Source organism: Struthio camelus, chromosome 7, assembly GCF_040807025.1.
Source record: "Struthio camelus isolate bStrCam1 chromosome 7, bStrCam1.hap1, whole genome shotgun sequence".
Classification (NCBI taxonomy): domain Eukaryota; kingdom Metazoa; phylum Chordata; class Aves; order Struthioniformes; family Struthionidae; genus Struthio; species Struthio camelus.
In genome coordinates this window covers 236,522-255,813 of record NC_090948.1, presented here as the reverse complement: position 1 = coordinate 255,813, position 19,292 = coordinate 236,522, and the positions used below count along the sequence as shown (strand labels likewise).

General features: G+C 37.0%; 1 protein-coding gene across 1 annotated transcript in view; it reads right to left on the bottom strand.

Annotated features, from left to right (window-relative positions):
* The window catches only part of CFAP46 (cilia and flagella associated protein 46), an 80,750-nt gene that overhangs the window by 15,450 nt on the left and 46,008 nt on the right, over nt 1-19,292 (bottom strand). The window contains exons 34-50 of the mRNA XM_068951319.1: nt 18,421-18,519; nt 18,038-18,167; nt 17,025-17,171; nt 15,940-16,140; nt 14,261-14,367; nt 13,215-13,397; nt 12,403-12,538; nt 11,373-11,561; nt 9,753-9,941; nt 8,893-9,027; nt 7,726-7,905; nt 5,851-6,018; nt 3,547-3,644; nt 2,767-2,846; nt 2,281-2,432; nt 1,166-1,287; nt 669-769 (exon numbers count right to left, since the gene is read on the bottom strand). Coding sequence (XP_068807420.1) covers nt 669-769; nt 1,166-1,287; nt 2,281-2,432; nt 2,767-2,846; nt 3,547-3,644; nt 5,851-6,018; nt 7,726-7,905; nt 8,893-9,027; nt 9,753-9,941; nt 11,373-11,561; nt 12,403-12,538; nt 13,215-13,397; nt 14,261-14,367; nt 15,940-16,140; nt 17,025-17,171; nt 18,038-18,167; nt 18,421-18,519 — 2,417 coding nt within the window. The remainder of the gene's footprint in view (nt 1-668; nt 770-1,165; nt 1,288-2,280; nt 2,433-2,766; nt 2,847-3,546; nt 3,645-5,850; nt 6,019-7,725; nt 7,906-8,892; nt 9,028-9,752; nt 9,942-11,372; nt 11,562-12,402; nt 12,539-13,214; nt 13,398-14,260; nt 14,368-15,939; nt 16,141-17,024; nt 17,172-18,037; nt 18,168-18,420; nt 18,520-19,292) is intronic.

The following is a 19,292-nucleotide window of genomic DNA, read 5'->3' as shown; positions in this document are numbered from 1 at the left end:
TTTTGTTTCTGTTATTTAGAAAGAGGCACTGAATATCATTATGGCAACATTTTCCTATTTGGTACAGAGAAACAACACGTACATGAAAGAGTATCCACAGTCTTTCCGGAACGACAGAGGCAGCCAGCTGCCAGGTTGTAGAAATAAAACTCTTACAGACAAAAACAATTGCAAATGTGTATTTTTGTTTTAGTGATTTTTAAATTGGTAAACTTCACTACTCCCCATCATGAAGCAAAAAACCCTGTGAGAGTCCACAAGTATTGTGAGAATCCACAAAGTAAAACGGAGGAAAATACAAAATAGAAAGAGATATCAACAAACCGAAGGAAGTTCTCTCTCTATTGGCCTTTCTCCTGAAAAGACTGATTTGCAATAAAGTCATTTCTTTTGGCTGTCTGAAGCCTGCACAATTCAGAAGACTGCGGACGCACGCAGAAGCACAGGCCACTCCAGCATACGCACAGTCTCTTTGGGAGTACACTAAAATACTACATTCAAGAAAATGCATCCAGATAAAACTGTTAGCAAACCCTTTTTTTCCCCTCCCTGGCTTCTGAAGAACTGAAACTATAATGAAGGTCAGCAATTTTGATATCTGCTCATATATGGGGCTATATATACTTACATATATTATATCCGTGTATTATACTCCAGAGAGCACATACCTTGTATTCCTGTGTGTTTGGCATCCTTATCTTTTACTTTTATTTTTCCCGATTCAGCTGCTGAACCTGATGCGCTCTGTTCTCTGGGAACAGGAATAATGCTGAAAATATTACCAACATTAATACATATACAGGTAAAGGTTTTCACAGGGGGCACAAAGAAAAAGGTGGTGCAATCTCAGTGAAATTTAAAACAAAGAATATGCTCCCTTTGGAGTTCCTATCCCTTGGAAATTCCAACCTTAAACAGTTTAATTCTAATGTTTCACCCTCAGATCAATATCGTATGACTTGAGCTGGAAGAAAATGTTTTTTGGAGATGGACATTAGCATTTTATATAGTTCAGTCCTCTCAGTCTTGCATATACTGTCTTTAAAGAAGTAAAGTAAGTCCGTTCTATAGGTTCTATTCTTGCTAAAATCATTTCTGCACTGGTAGGCTCTGGGTCACAACTTTATTTTCACAAAAGATGACGAAACGATTCTAAATGTCTTACCTAACACCAGGAAAATCAAACTGTGACAGCACCGGTTTCAGGTAGTCTTCCATAATTTCTAATATTTCAGAGAAATCTGATGTAAAATCCTGTCCATTTGCATCTATTTTTCCTGTGGGAGACTATCACACAATAAAAAATAGAATACTTACAAAATGGTATTTAACAAGGACCGAAGGTGTAATACAGTAAATCAAGGCTATATCAGATTAATTTAAACACCATACAGTGGAAAATTCAAATATACCAAATCCATTTCAAAAAACCTAAGCGTGAACACCTTCATATACTCTAATGGAGCCAAAATTAATGTCAACGAGAACGCTGTGGGACACAGACTTACACACTGAACGTGCAGAACACTTTCTGTGATCTCGCAGCTTATGCAAAAGTCACAGGCTCTTCCAGCGTGCCTTTACACTACACAATGAGCTGTCCACTGGCTGTAAAGACAGTCTTTACAGAACTGAAGCCTCTTACGGTAACAGAAAACTTTCATCATCTAGAAGTCAAAAGTGTTCAAAGCCACAGATATAATCTTGATGGTCCAATGAGGTATGTCCTTGAAGCAAAATCTTGAGGCTAACTGACTCGGGTCGCCTGCACTCAAAGAAGCAGTTACACTAAAGGAGATACCCCGTGCCCTGGAAAGAAAATGTCCCGTGTTGGAAACTGATAATAATTCCCCGACTAAGAGTGATTTATTTTGATAAAAGGGTTGGGTTCTACGATCAACGTTCTCTTCTTGGGACACCTGGGGCTCTCCTGTGATATCTTTTCCTATATCTAGAACTAAGGGTATGAAAGCCAGTGTACAAAATGCAAATCTTAAGAGGCACAGTACTTCATTTTTGAGTAAATTGGTCTCAGTTGTATCAACTCTCCACTACAGTAAACTACAGAACATTTCAAAGCTTTTGAATGACATATTGAAATAACAGCAGAATATAGTAAGATTACAGTTTTAAGCAGAGCACAGACAGGATTTATTAACTCACGAAGCCCGGAGATATTGCATTTGGAATAAACTGCAAATTTATATATACAGTGTTTCTGACAGTTTTTAGGACATGTTTTTTATCCTATTTCAAAGGTAAGATAATCAAATATATCACCTCATCTACTTTGGAGACACACTCTTGCAAGTTTTGAATGACAGTCTGTTTAAGGAGACTATCCATCTTTTGCTGCTTGTAAAGACGCGCTTTTTCCAACAACATGTGAAATATATCAGGATTCACGGGAAATCGAGAAACTTTAGCTTGCACTATTAAAAGGAGGAAAATAACACTGTAAGACATTTTCTTTTTAAATCATCATATTTCTACTTGAAGGAACAGTCGCAGAGGCACACCCAATATCTAAAACAATATTTCCTGGCATTCCCTGAAAAATGAAATAACAGTTTACATATTTTACTTAGCACAAAATCTGTACAGAAATATTCAGTGAAAAAAATCTCTTGATAATTATTTATCTATAACAACTTCAGCCTTCAAATATCAATATAAATTCTGTAAATTCACATGGTACATGGTATCTGATTATGAAACACACAATATATTCCACATTTTATATTCCTAAATATAACAGGCACTTACCCATTGGCGGAGTAGGTTTTCCTTTTTGTTGTGCAGGACTTACTTTTGGTTTCTCAATCAATGCACTGTACAAGTTTGATCTACGGAAAGCAGAAAAATGGTGAGTAGATTATTTGGCTATTTAGCCTTAGTTGTATGAAACACTTTTATCTGCTACTGATAATTTAATCTGCTCAAATACACACTCAAGACGAATTATTTATCCCCAGTTTGGGGTGCCAAATTTGCAAAATCTAATGGGAACAAACAGAAGGATATAAGGAAAGCTCTTTTGTTGCTGTATGTGCAGTAAGGGATGTTTTTGTTTGCTTTTCCATGACAGTCGTTTAAGACTTTTCACGGTTGCTGAAGGCACACACGCTGTCAGTTAGGACAGCTCAGTGTATGAGTGATCACCAGTTAGGGCTGCAATAACCACATCATTTGTGGCTTTATAAACCTAAGTACGACTCCTCCTAACATTTGCAAGGGCATAAAGAATGAGAGTTGGAAACTATAAACAGAATTTAGGAGACCAAAAAAAGGAGCCAAAATCTTTAAAGTTCTCTACGGCTGGAGAATAAAGAGATAATTGTGGAAATCAAAAGCACAGAAACAGTTATAAGTAAAGGCTTGAGTTGCCTGCAGATTTTTTTTTATTAATTTGTTCACTATCCTAAAATTTAAATCCTGCAAAATCATAAGCAAAAGGTAATAAACATCAGTATAGTGTTTATTGACTGGTATAGAAAGATGACATTTGTACCAAACAAAATAAGTTGAAATTAAGACATTTTATACCTGTCTTCTGAAAGCTGGAGAATAACTATGTAAAAATTAGGTGGCAATTCATTCACGATGTTAAAATGTTCCACAGGAATACAGAGATGTCTCCATGCCTGCAGAGCAAATCACAAGTAACGTTAGTTTCACGCGTTCTACGACCCACTGCCTCAATTCTTCCACAAGAAAACTGGTAATTCTAGAAAAGAGGGTGCTGATACTTGAAAATTAACACTCAGAGAATATATTTTTCTGCAGTGCAGAAGAGATCAGAAATATTACCCTAAACAAATTACAAATAGCTGTAGTTAACTTTGTCCACTCTTGATAACAACATGATCTTTTTGGCTGCTAGGCTACCGATGATAAAATTTTATCAAATACTAATTCGAATATTAGCAAAGGAGGGAGCAGAATAACTCAACATGACATCCATGTTCATAAAAGTCCTTCACGATTTTGTGAAGAACAGATACTTCACCAAAAGGAACTATATAAAATATCATACCTATTGCTAAAGAAGATATAACTGTGTTTGAGAAAACAGCCAAAAAACGCAAGTGATATGACTAAACCCAGAATCCAGTCTCCAGGTGAAATACTGGTCCTAACAGAGAAAGTACCGTAAATGCCTTTGATGCAGTTAAGTTTAAGCGTATGTGTTTACGCGTTCTTCAGGTCCAAGTCTTCCAGGTGCTCAGGCAAACCCCCGCTAACCTGCTCTCGCTACATCTACACCATCGAGAGGGAGAGACCGGCAGGAGCAGAACTGTGCACTACCCACTTTTCAATGATTTTTACTCCCGAGTAACTCTAGACTGGTCCTCTAGACTAAATGCCCATTTGTGGCTGGCGTGCATCAGGCATCCCGTTTAGGTTTGGCTAGAAGGAATCCAGCTCACGCGCTCACTGCTCCACAATACAAACCAAGCCCAGGAAGTGAGAACAACTGGGAGGTTCACTTTGAAAGTGCGCTCCTGCTCTGAACTAAAAACCACCAATATACTTTAAAAAACACTAATGTACCCTCAGAGAGCACGGCTTCAGCGGCCGCTATGGTTTCTCGCATCTCACGCTGCCTGAAGTCACGCAGCTTAACAGTGCAGATACAAACAGACGTCTGGACTGACACCTGTCTTCCCTGAGCTACTGCGGCAGACGCAGTTGCTGTTGCTCAGTCTTTTCAGGTTGGGCACCTGCTACCTTTCAGATGATTACAGCAACTCAAAAACAGTGTCTTTAAACAAAATATTATCTTACTCCCTCTGCTAAATAATACAGAACATACAGAAAAGAGCCAAAATAAATAGCCTACAAACATGAATTTTTCTCATGTCTTACTGTATCTCTGCTTGCCGCATTTTATCAGTTCTCCTTGACATGCCCAATCCCCAGCAGCTAATCCTTTGTATCTAACTTCCTGGCAGTTTTTAACATCATTCAGTCTCTGCACCTCTGTAACCCGAGGGTCTTCCAAGGTTAGTTTTGGTATCCACTTCTGTATCTCAGACATTTGAAGAACAGACATTCTTTCAGCCAGTATAGACCCAAAGACAGAGTATTTCTCTCCCAGAAAAGTTTAAAACACGATTTGCTCCAGAACTGTGCTTCATGAATTACGTTTTTACTGGTTAGTTTATTTAAATACCTGGTTCGCAACATCACAGTTCAGATGATGCCCAGAAACTCATGAACAGTTTGTTTAAAAACAGAACAAAACAAAACACAAACTAATTTATTGGCATCTTTTCATAGAGTAACACTTGCACGGGGAACAAGGTTTCTCAAGCAGGATGGTCAGTTACTGTCTGGACGGTGACGGGAGTCTCTGTTGCAAGGGTCCTTTGCAACGATACCTTCAGCTGGAGTGGATGGTTCAGTGCACAATGATTTCAATGTATTGTGTATGCAGACAGGCACAACTCCAACATCTAGCTACACCAAAAGAGTAACTGTAGGACAAGCCTGACTTTCATCCTTATAACTTTCATCACTTTCTATTCATCACTTCTAACTGAAATTACATAGCTTTTGCCACATAGATAACCTATTACAAGCAAAACCACAGGATAACACGTGCCATGCTCATAAAGCCAGTATTTCAGTTCATGGCCGCATCAATCAAGTCAATACTTCAAATTCAATGCTTCAAATTAGGAAAAAAAAAATGTTTAACAGAGTCCAAAGTAATCAGACAAATATTATTTAATTCCAGGAATAACTGTAACTACATATAGCTCATATACATATGTCTGTATGTGGGCATGTATCTGTATAACATACATATAAGCCTCTCATAAGTAGCACTACTCAAAAAGTTACCCTTGAAATAGCAGTCAGTTGCTGTTCCACATTTTTTAGAAGATCACTTGTATTTCTGTTTCGTTTTAAGTGATTCTGAAGATGCAATAACGCTGCCAGCTGAGAGCTGCTGGTGTTAGAAGTAGCTGTTAGAAGGATATTCCTCATCATCATGGATGCTGAACAGCTCTGTAAAATATTTATATTAGTTTATTTCTCCCCACCGAAATGCATACGTGTATCTGCATAGATATGTTAAAGAAATAGCCTGTTGGTTAGAAAGTGAAATGAACCAGCAAAAGCATGCCTGTTATCGATGTTTACAATATAACGCAAAAAGTTTGGCAATAACTTATGACAATTTCTTAAAAATTAGTAGCTAGAACTGATGACTTTGTCTGCCTTTCTTATGTATGTTCCCGCACTCACGAAAGTCATGGAAGCTCTGAATGGACAGGCAAGCGCCCACGTGCCGGACTCAGTCGTCCAAGCAGGCTAAATCTTTTCCGTGCTTCTGCAAGGGCAATACTGGCCTTTTACTATATTAGCTGTCACATCCCTTGTTTTAACAGATTTCCCACAAAGCGCGGTCTGAAGTGTAAGACTTTACATTCTTTTCTTCCAGCAAACCTCCCAATCCATCTGAAGAGCTGATCATTACATTTTTCCTAAGCACCCTTAAAATAAATGCTCGCTTGGGGAGCTGAGCCTTTTTTTTTTTCTATTAAGGCAGCCGTCACATTAAGAAGAATGCAATTTGGTTGCCCTAATCAACAATTCCAAAGGGAGGCTGAGGATTGACATCAACTGATACAATTTTGTGATAGTTTAAACTTTTTTATTTCCAAACCTTTTTGGATGAGATAGTAATTGAATTAGCAGAACTTTTTGCCCAGTAAAAGACACGGCTACTCGTGGTTTTGGGGCCTCCTAACGCTTTCTACTTTGCTTGTTCACAATCAAGTATGACAGCAAACCACAAACATATGGGAGTTTTGCAAGAGTACAGGAACAAAGGACTGAAGCGTGAACTCCTGTATTAGCTGTTTTCTGACTCTCCAGAAGACTGCCCGTTTTGTTCCACACACGCAGGTGGAGGTATCTGCAAATCTAAGCGTTGCCACACAGGCAGCTGCTTGCTGTTTGCCATAATCTCCTGTCGCCGCCTCCATGTGGGAGGAAGAAAGTTGGTGGAAAAGGCATTTCTATACTCCTGCAATGGAGACGACGGTGTAGGAAGCATTATTTGCTCCTGAAGTAGGGACTAGGAGGCGCACAGCATTCCTCATCTTCTCTGTGATGAAGGCACACACTGACACGAATGATTCACGTGCCCTTGAGCCATCTACAGGACCGTGCTGCGTAGATGTTCATTTGAACATTTGATTGAACTATTTTCCTATCTCTTTCAAAAGAATGAATGAAGAAATCCAGAGAACCATTTTTTAAATCACTTGTCAGGGAAGGATGAAACTTTATCTTGCGGTAATATCTTACTCTAGCTAAATACAGTATGATAATTTATTCATATTAAAATATTTACGTGAATGCAACCATTAACGAAAACTTCGAGTCAAACGACAAATACTAGAACTGTCAAAACGCCACTCACCAGATGTTCTGGACAGTCAGCAAATATGCTTACAAATGTAAAATAAATTATTATTCTATAGTATATATGTCTCTATATCTACACGTATATAAAACTCATAATACAATACACAAACAATATATATATAAAATGCATTGTTACATTTAATTACCTATTTTTAAAAAAGCTGGTTCTTATACAGTGAATTAATGATCAATTATTAGGCAATATGAATAGACATTTTTGCTTATCTAACTCAAAACTCTTCTGTACTGGAAAGATGTATAGTTCCTTAGTTGCATTACCTGATGAAGGGCCAAAAACTGGCTTGCTGAAACTGGATCGAACTGCCCGAAGCATTCAACCATTTCAAGACTAGCAGGAGCCAACACATCAATAACGTTATGGCGGAACGCAATGCCCATGCACTGCAGGAAAACGTCACTGGACTGAGAAAGATAATTCTGAGACAACCTATGTCTCTTCTAGACAATAAAAGAAAAGGCTTTATATTAAAATGTGCATTAATATTAAATATTTGCTATATGTATACAGATTACGAGTGTGTTAGAAAAGGTAAATACTTTTTTGGAGACAAGTTGTAATGCTTCTTCTTCATTTTGAGGCACTTAATGTATGTTCAAAGTATGTAAATAAACATATGAATTATTCTGTAGACATCAACATTTACTATATAATATTGAAAAACAAATGTTTTAAGAATTGTTAGAAGAGATATTTTCTCCAACATAAAACATGTACTGAGTGGAAGAGTATTTAAATTCCAGCCAGTGAGAGCTGTTCAGAACACAGCATGGACTGAATTTTCAGGCAATTCTCAGTACGGTTGTTTCTGTTAGCAGTAAATTCTATTTAATACAAATAAAACACAAATTTCTTAACATGGGTAGTTATTGATTATGCTCAATAAAAACACTACTAATTAGCAATACAAAATGTACACCCCAATTCCTGGTGTGCTTTGAGCTGCAGTATTTATAACAGAGCTCAGCTCAGCAAGTAATACAGCTTGAATTTTGTAAGAATTTTTATAGACGTTTTGTGATGGAAGGTATCTCTTTAATTTGTTTGTTCTTTGTTTGTAAAACGCTATGTTCCCCTAGAAAGGCATGGCTGTGCAGCAGAAAGCAAGGCTGCTCGTCCGTTTGGTCCTGGCTGCCAACACGGCTGGGTCAGTGGAAATCTAGAAAAGGGGAAATTCCTTGTTGGAATTTGGAAGCAAATGGGAAAACTCCACAGGAAGGATGTTCCACAGCATGTACTGAGAGGCAGGGGGGAGATACACAGCAGAATAGAGATGGAAAGGTGGTGTGGGGGTGAGTTTTTTCCTTTAACGCCAAATTTATAAGCTACAAACATTTCTACCATCTGTTCAAACAGAGCAAGGTGACTAATATTACTCTATGAAAAGGAAGCACTCAAATTATTATACAAGCAAAAAAGCTAAATACCTTTAATTCCTGTGTTTTCCCCCTGTATTTATCATGTTGAGATTTATTAGCTGATAAACTGCTGCTTGTCATTTCCCTTTCACTACGTTCTGCTGACATCAGGCAAGGTTTTGTGGTGCCCAATTTAGCTTCTTCCTACTCATCGTAGTAGAAAAAAGAATAATTAATCATTGCATTAAGTGTGGGAGGCTTCATTTCCAGGTGGAGTCCAGGTGAAGATGAAACTCACCTACCTTAAAAGAAGTCACCTCACTATATGAATCCCTTGTGGTGAGTGATTTAGCAATACGCTCAGGCATCAACATTTCTTAATATGTTATCATGATAACATGACTAACACTGGCTTGCAAGGCCCCCCATATAATCTCTGAGATTTTTCTTTTCTGATGTTTTTTCCTGAGTTCATTTCTTAATGAACAATTTAACTCACATTGAATCTGTAAGGAGTCAGCTTTCCCTTTCTTACGTGGTGTTCTTTGCACAATACAAGACTCGCTTTTCATATACAAGTCATTACGTTTTGTTTGCATGGATTCAGAGTCCCATCTCCCTAGCCCTTTAAGGCATTCAAGGAATTTTTAAATCTGTCTTCGACAAATATTGGAACTATCAAATCTCAGGGAAAAATAAAAAAATGATCAGTTATGATTATCTGAGACATGCCAAATACCTGAGGATGGCATGTAGGCAGAGGTGCTTTCCTGAAATTGCTTGTTTCAGGATATATATACCTATTATGACTTGCACGCAATCTGTAAAACCTAGCTTGAAATAAAGAGTAGTATTGTAAGAGCATATACAGAAAAATATTGTAGTAGATACATAGAGGAAATAATTTAAATATGTAAAAGAATGCATACCATAACATTTGGCTTCCAGTAGATCTCTGAATGCAGGGGATCCACATTAACAGCAAGTAAACGCAGAGTTTTTCCAGTGAGACACAGGCATTTGGATGTGATGTTAGGACAGCCGTTACAAAGCCTCTGTACGTGTGCTAACTGAGCCAGGGTAACATGACCTACGGTGTGTTCCATGTGCTTCCAGTTCTGGTAAAACATACAGACAGGATTATATGCCTATATGTGTATACACACACATATACACACATAGAGAAACATACTACATATTATTTTATATACAATACATATATATATATGCACATATACACATACAACATATTTGTTAACTTTGATTACACTTTCAACTACAAAATAGCTGTCTCGAAGAGATGTACAAATTCATCAGTGATTCACAAATGCAAACATAGGTATTTGCTTTCGATATGAAAGCTAACCATTATTTCTCTGCTTTACTCACGGACCCTTGTAATCGGGTACCCTTTAGATCTTTCAAAATTAAATTATTAAACTGGTTTTATTTTGAAGTTTTACTAAAAATTTTCCATGAAGGGAAATCCTTCTTTATGTACCTTTCTTCAGTTTGCCTCTTTAATGCAAACAGTTCAGATTCTGCATGGATTTTACAAACACAGATTTTACCACCAGGAGAAATGTTACGATAATCTGACCCGACCTGCACAATAACAGGCACAGAATTTCACCAAGTGACTCCTACAGCAAGCCTTGTCGGAGCTAATCTTTTAGGAAAACATACAATATTGATCTACAAATGTAAAGTGATAGAGAATTTGGAGAAGAGAAGGCTGCGGGGAGACGTTTATAACGTCATGAAGGCAGTCAGAGCTAGGAGAGCCCTTACTGTGAAATTAGTGGGAGACCCGTCTAAAACAGATAGGAGAAAGTACTTCTTTACACAGCGGTTAACTGCACATAGTGAACTTCCGGCATCTGCCATCACCACAGCGTGTGATGGTGGAAGCAGATATTATGAGCAGGTTTAAAAAAAAGAGTTAGATAGCCATGGAAGAAAGAGTTACTAACGGAAATAGGTGGGAAAGTACCCTGTAACATCCTTGAGCAAATGACTGCTGGCACTGGGCAGAGGACCGCAGAGAGCGATGGGGCTAACGTGCCCAACGTGCTTTCCTGTGGTGGCGTTCCCTATCGCCACGGTCAGAGACAGAACGCTGGGCAAGGATCACTGGCCTGATCTAGTGGGGCATTTCTTAGCGCTAATTCATCAGCCCAGCTACTAAGCAGTTCTTAAAACCAACTCCTTTTTTCTTTCTTTACTGTTAAAAAGACGGGTACCTATATACAAGCGAAAAAGACGGTAATGTAAAAAACGCCAGTCCATTATGAAGCCTCACGTCATTTCCCTGCAACTCTTGCTCTTGCGAGTGGTCTTTCTGCCTGTGCATTTGGGAGACAAAATCTTTCCGAGCACAAAAAACAGCCCACCACAAAAACACACACTGGAACTTTCTTTGCTGCAGAACTAAACAAATGGCCTGGGGATCCCTTTCCTCACTGCTGGAAAAAGGTCTGCTAAGGAAAGCAACCCTATTCTATTACACCTTTTAAATGTAAATCATAGGAAGAAATATATTGTATTACCTGTTCTGTTGAATTATCTTCAGTTTTTACTCTGATGAATGCCTCCAAAATTTTATGGAATGATGTCTCTCCTACTTTTTTGAGTTTTTTTCCAGTACTAATAAGATGAAAAATATCCAGAAGAATTTCCACAAGTTTTAGCTTCCTGTTAGCCAGTTGTCTCATTAATGGGGTACTAATACTTGTAGTCTGAAATACAAAAAAAGGAAAGTAGAATTCTAATTTCAATTCTTTTTTGCAAATTTACCTGCTAAGAAGTTAGACTGTTGTATTTCTTTTAACTAAAGAAGCAAAAGTTTGAACAGTAACACCTCAATAGATCATAGATATTGCTATAAACATAATTAAATAACTTAGGAGATAAACTTCAATGTCAAATATATTACAAAGCAATGAGATTAGCTGCATGAAAGAACAACAGCCAAGTTTTGCTTTTCATGTTTTATGTCCTTGGTAAAAGCACACAATTCCAAAGGAGCTGCAAACGTGCACATAAAAACAGGATTTTAATATTACTGCTTTTGGTAGCAGTCTTTTCAAGCACAGAAGTATTCACCCTTTGAAAAGATAAACCAGAAGAAAAGCTAGAGGGTAGAGCATGAGCCTTTTCCTTACTCAAAATACACTAAGAATTTTGACCATGGACTTTTTTTTTTAATGTAACGTTCTGTGTAATTATTTTTTTCTCCTGAGGAATATACACTTTACTGTGCAAAATTTTAAACATCTGAAGTATTTAGAGAACAAATTCATCAGAATATCTCCAAGTTTAAACTTCTTCTTTTGTAGCTTTTACATGAATTTCAGAATTAAAAAAAAAAGTGCCATAGACCAAACACATCTCTGTTTGCCTTCTATCCCTGCGTAAGCTGTAGTCTCTTCGTGAATGGAATGTTTCCTCCCGTATTTCTACAATGCCCATCACTACAGGAGGATAATCTCATTTGGGGCTCCAAGAATTATCTAAAAACATGCATAGTAAAACTAAATTCGATTTTTTTTCTCTTAATAGCAAAAAATATAGTCATACCTCATTGACTGCAAATAAGCTAGAAACATGATGAAACACTTCTTCTGCTTCAGAAACTGCCCTCTGGGCTAAGTTATAAGCATCTAGATAGTGACTATGCTTTTCTTCTTCATTTCTTGCCTGCTTAGCAATCATCCTGGAAAAAGCAGAGAACCAAAAGAGCTAATGCAAGAAGGTGTTTATTTTTACGAAACCCACAATATTCAATATATATGCTAAATAAGTTAAATTTGCACAGGTATTTTTAAGGGCTCAAACATGAAAGGGAAGTATTTACACATTGTTTTTCAAGGTCTTGCTCTGTGACCTGGTTAAGCCCCCTCTGCGCTGCTGCAGCACAGAAAGATGCCAGGACACCAACACAAAAGCCAGGCGCTGCTCCGGAGCAGGTGCTCACCAGGACACAGAGCCACCGCCGCCACCGCCTGGTCCCCAGAAGAGGGGGGCGTTTGGAAACAGCTGGGAGTCAAAGCATACCATGTTTTGTATTTTTGCCATTATAGCAATTTCCAGAGAACCATTTCAACAGCAAGAACTGTAAAAGTCTATAAATACTTGAGAATGATTGGTCTGGCTGCCACAATGCCCTCCTAGGTGACCGGAAGACAAAAAGCTGGCTTAGCGCCTTCGACACTGTTTTGATCTCAAAGGCAGCACAAATCACCAGCATGAAGTAAGATTAACTCTGCCTTCAGTGGAAAACATTTCTAATTCTGCAGTATCCACCTTTTATTAGAATTAAAAATGTAAATAATATACGTGGTGGATTAACTCAGTTTGAGGAAAATCTCTCATCCTAGGTATAACCTTACCTGTGAATGTTTGCACATTCTAGCAAGATCTCAGCACTGCAGTTTTTATACCCGTAACGGGAGAAGTCTTTCCCAATTTGAATAAGTTTATTATAAGGTTCCTGTAGCGTATGTGGTAACTGAGAAGACTCAGCATTAGCAGTCATATCACCTTGGGCAAAATGTATCTGAATAAGTGTTTTCCTAGAAACAAAAATTAAGTACAAGAGCTCAGTCACAGAGCACAGTTTGTGTTTGAAAATGGATAAATTTCTCTCTGCCCTCTTTTTTTACTATATAAATTACAATAAATCTGGAAGAAATCTCCTTATTCTTTAAATTTGTAATCTACACATTATAGTAGGTCCTGAAAAATATCATACATTATTTTTTCAGATTGCAACTGAGGCATCAGCTGTTAGATTTATCTAATTTTTCAGAGTCTAGTAGGCCTCATCAGTCTTCTAAGCACAGATGAATTGAGAAGACTATTAGTCTTTCCTTTCTAATACAAAAGTTTCAGATTTTTGGAAAGAGAAGGAAGCGCGAGTGCTGTATTTTTCCCTCTGTCTAAGCATGTAAAGCTGTCTAAGCATGTCCTCTTGAGCTACTGGGTTCAATTAACAAAACAAAGTCTCTACTTTGGATTTCAGCGTCACCAAACTCATTGTTTAGATTCAGCATATGAAGACTTTGATCACGGTAAGGAAAAGGCAGGCCAATGCTGCAAACCGCAGCAGCACTGTGGAAATAGCTGAGCTCAAACAGGGACCTCTGCATGGGGAAATTTATCTCGCTTCTTTGGGTAATCTACACTGCAAACTACTCACAACAGATTGTGGTATCTGAGCTACCTTAACTTCACAGTTCACAGGGCTACACACAAGAATGAAAAAATTAGAAAGGAAATTTAAATTTAAGAATAGCAGGGTAAGTAGAAATTACTTGGAAAAAAAGGCATTTGAGAACACACAGAATATACCGTACTCAAATGAAGGTGAATATTATATACCTTCAATGTAGCTGTGTACTGGAGGCTGGACATACTTTAATAAAAAGATAGTTACCTGGCTTCAAGGGATGCAATTATAAAATGCAATTCAGATTCTCTGTTAGGTCTCTTCAGTAAAGTAGATCTGAGTACATTCACAGTGTGTTCCAAAATCCCACAAGCCTGCAGATAACAATTTTCATAATGTTATTTTTACAAGTCCATGCATAATATTAAACATTAATTCAGAAAGCTTGTGTTTTCTGCAGAAAATGTTAAATATCTTTCCCTAATAATCAGTCATCTCAGGAAACATTAACGAAAGTATTTCATAGATGTTCATACATTTTATGTATTTTAATATAAAATGTAATTTTTTAAGATAGCTTGAGATATAATTGCAATCAGGTCTCTTGGTATGACTAAGGGGATGGAGCACATATGCCCAAGGAAAGGACAGCAAAGTTTGGCCTGTTCAGCCTGAAGAAGGCAAGGCTAAGAGGGGCACTTTATTTCTCTAAAAAAAAGGTAAAGAGAAGATGGAGTCAGCCTCTTCTTGGAGGTGCATAGCAACGAAGGAGGGTCAAAATACCCAACATGGAACAAGAGAAATTCCCAACACGTATTATGAAAAAAAAAAATTCCCCATGAGGGTGGCCAACACTGGAACACAAGCCCGGAGAGGCTGTGGTCTTTCCATTCTCAGAGATAGCTGAAACGTGACAATATATGACCCTGAACAACTTGATCCATCAGTGAGGTCAGATTTAACTTCAAAACTGGTCCTGCTCTGACTGGGGTAGGACCAGATGACCACTGACCTAAATAACTGTTTGATTCTATGATACTTCACAGGCATCCTCCTAGGGACAGATTCCTGCGTCCTTATTTGCACAGACTAGCATGTTAATATCCATAATTCAACCTTACGGTATCATAGCTTTGCCATCTGAGGATGTAAAAAAAGTCCCTGACTGACAGTTTTGAACGAAAAAGCCCCTTAGATGATGTTCAAAATGTCACCTACAGATTCGCCCATAATTAAAAATTTTGTTACTACAGCGATACTGGTTGGAAGCACTGAAAAAAAAAACACTTCACTAATAGCTATCCTGCTAAAAATCGCAGTAAATACTCTCACTAGGTAACTAGGTATTTCTGCCTTTTAATTATTGTAAGATCGTCCCAAAACACACTAACCTCTTTATACAGGAGAGGCTTGCACAGATTATCAGTAAAGGACAGAACATCACAGGCACAACAGCACTATCTTAGCGCGGAAAGCCATGAAAGTTGAGGGGTTATATAATTCCTGTAGTTATCTTTCAGGGTCTAAAAATAAGTATTTGAACTAGCACATACTAGGAAATAATACTGAAAGATATAGTCTTTATTAAATATGGAAAATAAACACACGTCAATGTTAACAGACTTGTCTGTCTACAAGTAATAAAAGCATTCTAGCCAAGAGAATCAGATCACGAGAATTTTAGTTTTACATACGAGATTACAACTGCTGTTATTTTGATAGAAGGACACACAACTTAGCACAAACATGTTAAACTTTTGCGGGTAAAGTCTTGTTCTTTCTGGTTTACATCTGTCTGAAATCTGTAGCTAATGTTTTCTGAATGCATAACAGAGAAAATACTAAACGCCATATTCTTGTTTTTATTGAAATGCAAAGGGGATAACATTTCTCGTCACTGAAAGCTAGGCACCACCGCAAACAGGCAAAGAATAATACTTCCTTACCATGCTCTGTTTTCCTTCCTCTTCTTCCTCTAGGATTGCCTCTATGAGACTAAGGGTGCTGTTGTACCAAAATTGTTCGTTTCCTCCTAGAAGCTGTGCTTTCTCAAGGAGTGCTTTTGCTTGTCCGTGGTTTTTTTCCAGGTTAGCCAACACAGCAAATAAGTATAAGCACCTCGACACATCGTACGGAGCTCTCAACTCCTAGGAGAGCAGATCCATTACTGCTATTCATATTTATTCCTATTCATATCTTAGATCAAACTTATGAATAGGCATAGAAACAAGAAATGAAAGGTGGTTTCCTCATTCATCCACAGAATTTGTTACTTACTACTTATGTTACACTTCCTTGTGTTTTTTCAAAACACAGAAAGCGGCCACTTCGTATCAAGAACTTTTTTAAAACTTCAAATATACTTTACTTTTCTTCATGTTCCCAAATCTTCTACTCCAGCAGTCAAATAAGCTATTTTTCTGCTACTATCTTGTATTTATATATTTGCTTTCATTTGTTTCTGATGAGGAAATGTGGTGATGAAAATAATTGTAGTGAACTGGGATCTAGATATAGCAGAGCTTCAAAGAATTTACAATGACACTTTATGCTAGTTATAAAGTATATACTAGCAGTATACTAGATACAAATATAGCGTACGGTATAGTATAGGTAGCATACTAATGCACAGACATAAACACAGGAACGATACGTCTATAAAATATGTTGTCCCCCCCATAACGCCTTCTGCACTTTTCTCAATGAGCAACAGTAAATGTATGCTTCAATAACAGAAATACATTATTCATGTTAAAAATAGATTAACAGTTTTCACATACGTGAGCAAAGTTATATGGGGGCCTAATGACTTAGTAATTGTATCTTTAAAAAAGTAAAGGATTTATTGTAATAATTAACCACCATGTTCCCTCAGCTTAACAAAATTTCTAGTTCCGATTAAAAAAAATAGAAATTCCCAACACTTGCATACAATTTTGCAAGTTGACTATGAGAAATGACTGCCTCAAAATGAACACTTTTTTCTACAGATTTCATTAATTTTTCTTTTAGTTTTTTATTTCTGCTGTACCTGAGTTGCAGTGTGGGCCTCTGAAAGCAGCAGTCTTGCTGCCTGATACAAGCCTAGCTGAATTAGTACTTCAGCTTTTTTTATCCATACGTAAGGAAAAGAAAGTCCACTCAGTCCTTTTCCTGTTACCGCGTTTAACTCCAACATCTGAAAAATAATCAAATATTACCCCTTCATAAATTGTAAAACAAAATTAGACTGAATACAAATCGATATCAATTATCCTATGCAATCCTTGATATATCCTACAATCTAGCTCTATTTTCTAATTTAGGAATTCAAAGTTAAGCCACAGGACAAGCAGGTTTATTGTGAGATCTGGATTTCATAAAACGCAAAAGGCATTCCAATAACAAATATATACTGGTACAATTAATTTGGTGGCAGATAAACTTCAGATCTGGTACCGTATGGAGGAAGCTGACCCCCAGTAAGAACTAAAATAGACAAAGAGAAGAACAATTTGCAAGAGCTAAAAGAAGTGATTCAAGAGGGGTTAGTAATAAGAAAAATGTATTTGAAGTGCGGAAGAAAGGAAGAACGTACAAACAGAGCAAAATGATGTGATGAAAACAAGAACAGAATTGCTCTAAAGGGCACGAAACTGGAGTTCTGCTTTAATAACAATAAGCTAATTGTTTATCTTCTTAAAGAGGGAACAGAAAAGACGAAACCAAAGCGCCTGCATGCCTTTAAAACGATGTATGAGGGAGAACAAAACAGTATGCAGTGATGCAACAGAGAGGGGAAGAAGAGAAAACAGTCCCAAATTCCACTTGCTTGACCTTGTATGAATACAGATTATATCCCTGCTGTTCAGCAACACATGGGTGATTTGTCAGGCAAATCCAGCTCACATTCAGCTGACGCCTGTCAGCAGAATTTAAATAATTTTTTGTGAGTTGAAGTATTCCTGGAGTATAAAAAGATTTAAAAACAAACTAGCACACAAATTAACATCTAAGTGAAAAATAATCTAATAAGGAAACAGGAGTAAAAAAAAAAACAAAAACCTTTTCCTTTGAAGTGACTATGTTCTCATCTTTACTGCCATTCAGCTGAGCATCTTCCAAAAATGCTTTTTCTTCTTCCGCGTTAAAAAGCATATTTTTTTCTTTTTTCAACGCAATCTCTTGCCTACACCTAAGTTGTAATAGAGAAAAAATAAATTGAAGTATATTTTAGAAGTATTTCATCTTGATATACTAATATATTATGCAGCTTTACCATACATTCTGTAAAGAAATATGAAACAATCATGCACAGTATTTTAGAGCACAAACAAGGTATCACGTTTGTGTTAAAAGACTGTACTTTTTAATAATTTTTTTTCTGTTAGTTCTTATCAATTGTAGGAAAAAAAGCTAAATAAAGCCTCTGTAGTAGAAATACATACATTACTTGTTCTAATTCATTGATGAATGTTCCTCCAACAGCTTTCTCATGATATGAGGATGCCTGACTCAGTTTTATATCTGAACATATCAGAGCAATTCTAAGAAAAGAAGAAAACATATTTAAGAAATAATCAGAATCTTCCAAAAGCTGCTTCCTATGAACACATTATAAAGAGGATAGATTTCATGTTTCCTAGACCTTTCGTCTTATATCTTGATTAATACTGGCAATGGCAAACATTTAAAATAAATTGGGAAAACACTGTAGCGATATGGTCTGACTACAGCATGCAAAAAAATCTACCGACATATATGCTAAACTGTTTTTCTGTGTTCAATAAAGAGTAATATACTCATGCATTTCTATCCCTTCATCTATACAATACAGGTCAGAGAGAAATAAAATGAAATAAAGACAAATCTTGAGACGTCAACAAAAGATTTGTCTAGCAAAGCTTGGCTGCAAATGCATTTCCTATTACTAAATCACCTTTGTTATTGTAAGACAGTAACTCCGTCACCAACTGGTGACCCAGATAAACACGCATCCATTTGTATACGTGAATATTTATGTATTCAGTTCTGTAAAATAAGTTTCAGAAGCTTTAAAAATACATTCTTTGGCATTCCACAAACTATCTGGAATTAAGCAATTATTAATTACTGCCTATAGTAACTATTAAGTAAAGATTAAGCAATACATGTCCAAAATATGTAATAAAGTATTTTAATTAAAATAGCAGTAACTTTGAAGGCATAGGCACTTGCATTCATATTCACTATTTTTTTTAACCAAAACATTCAGGAATTAACATGCTTAAAAAACCAGAATTTCAGTCACAAAGGTCAATCTCTTAAAAAAGAGAACGAT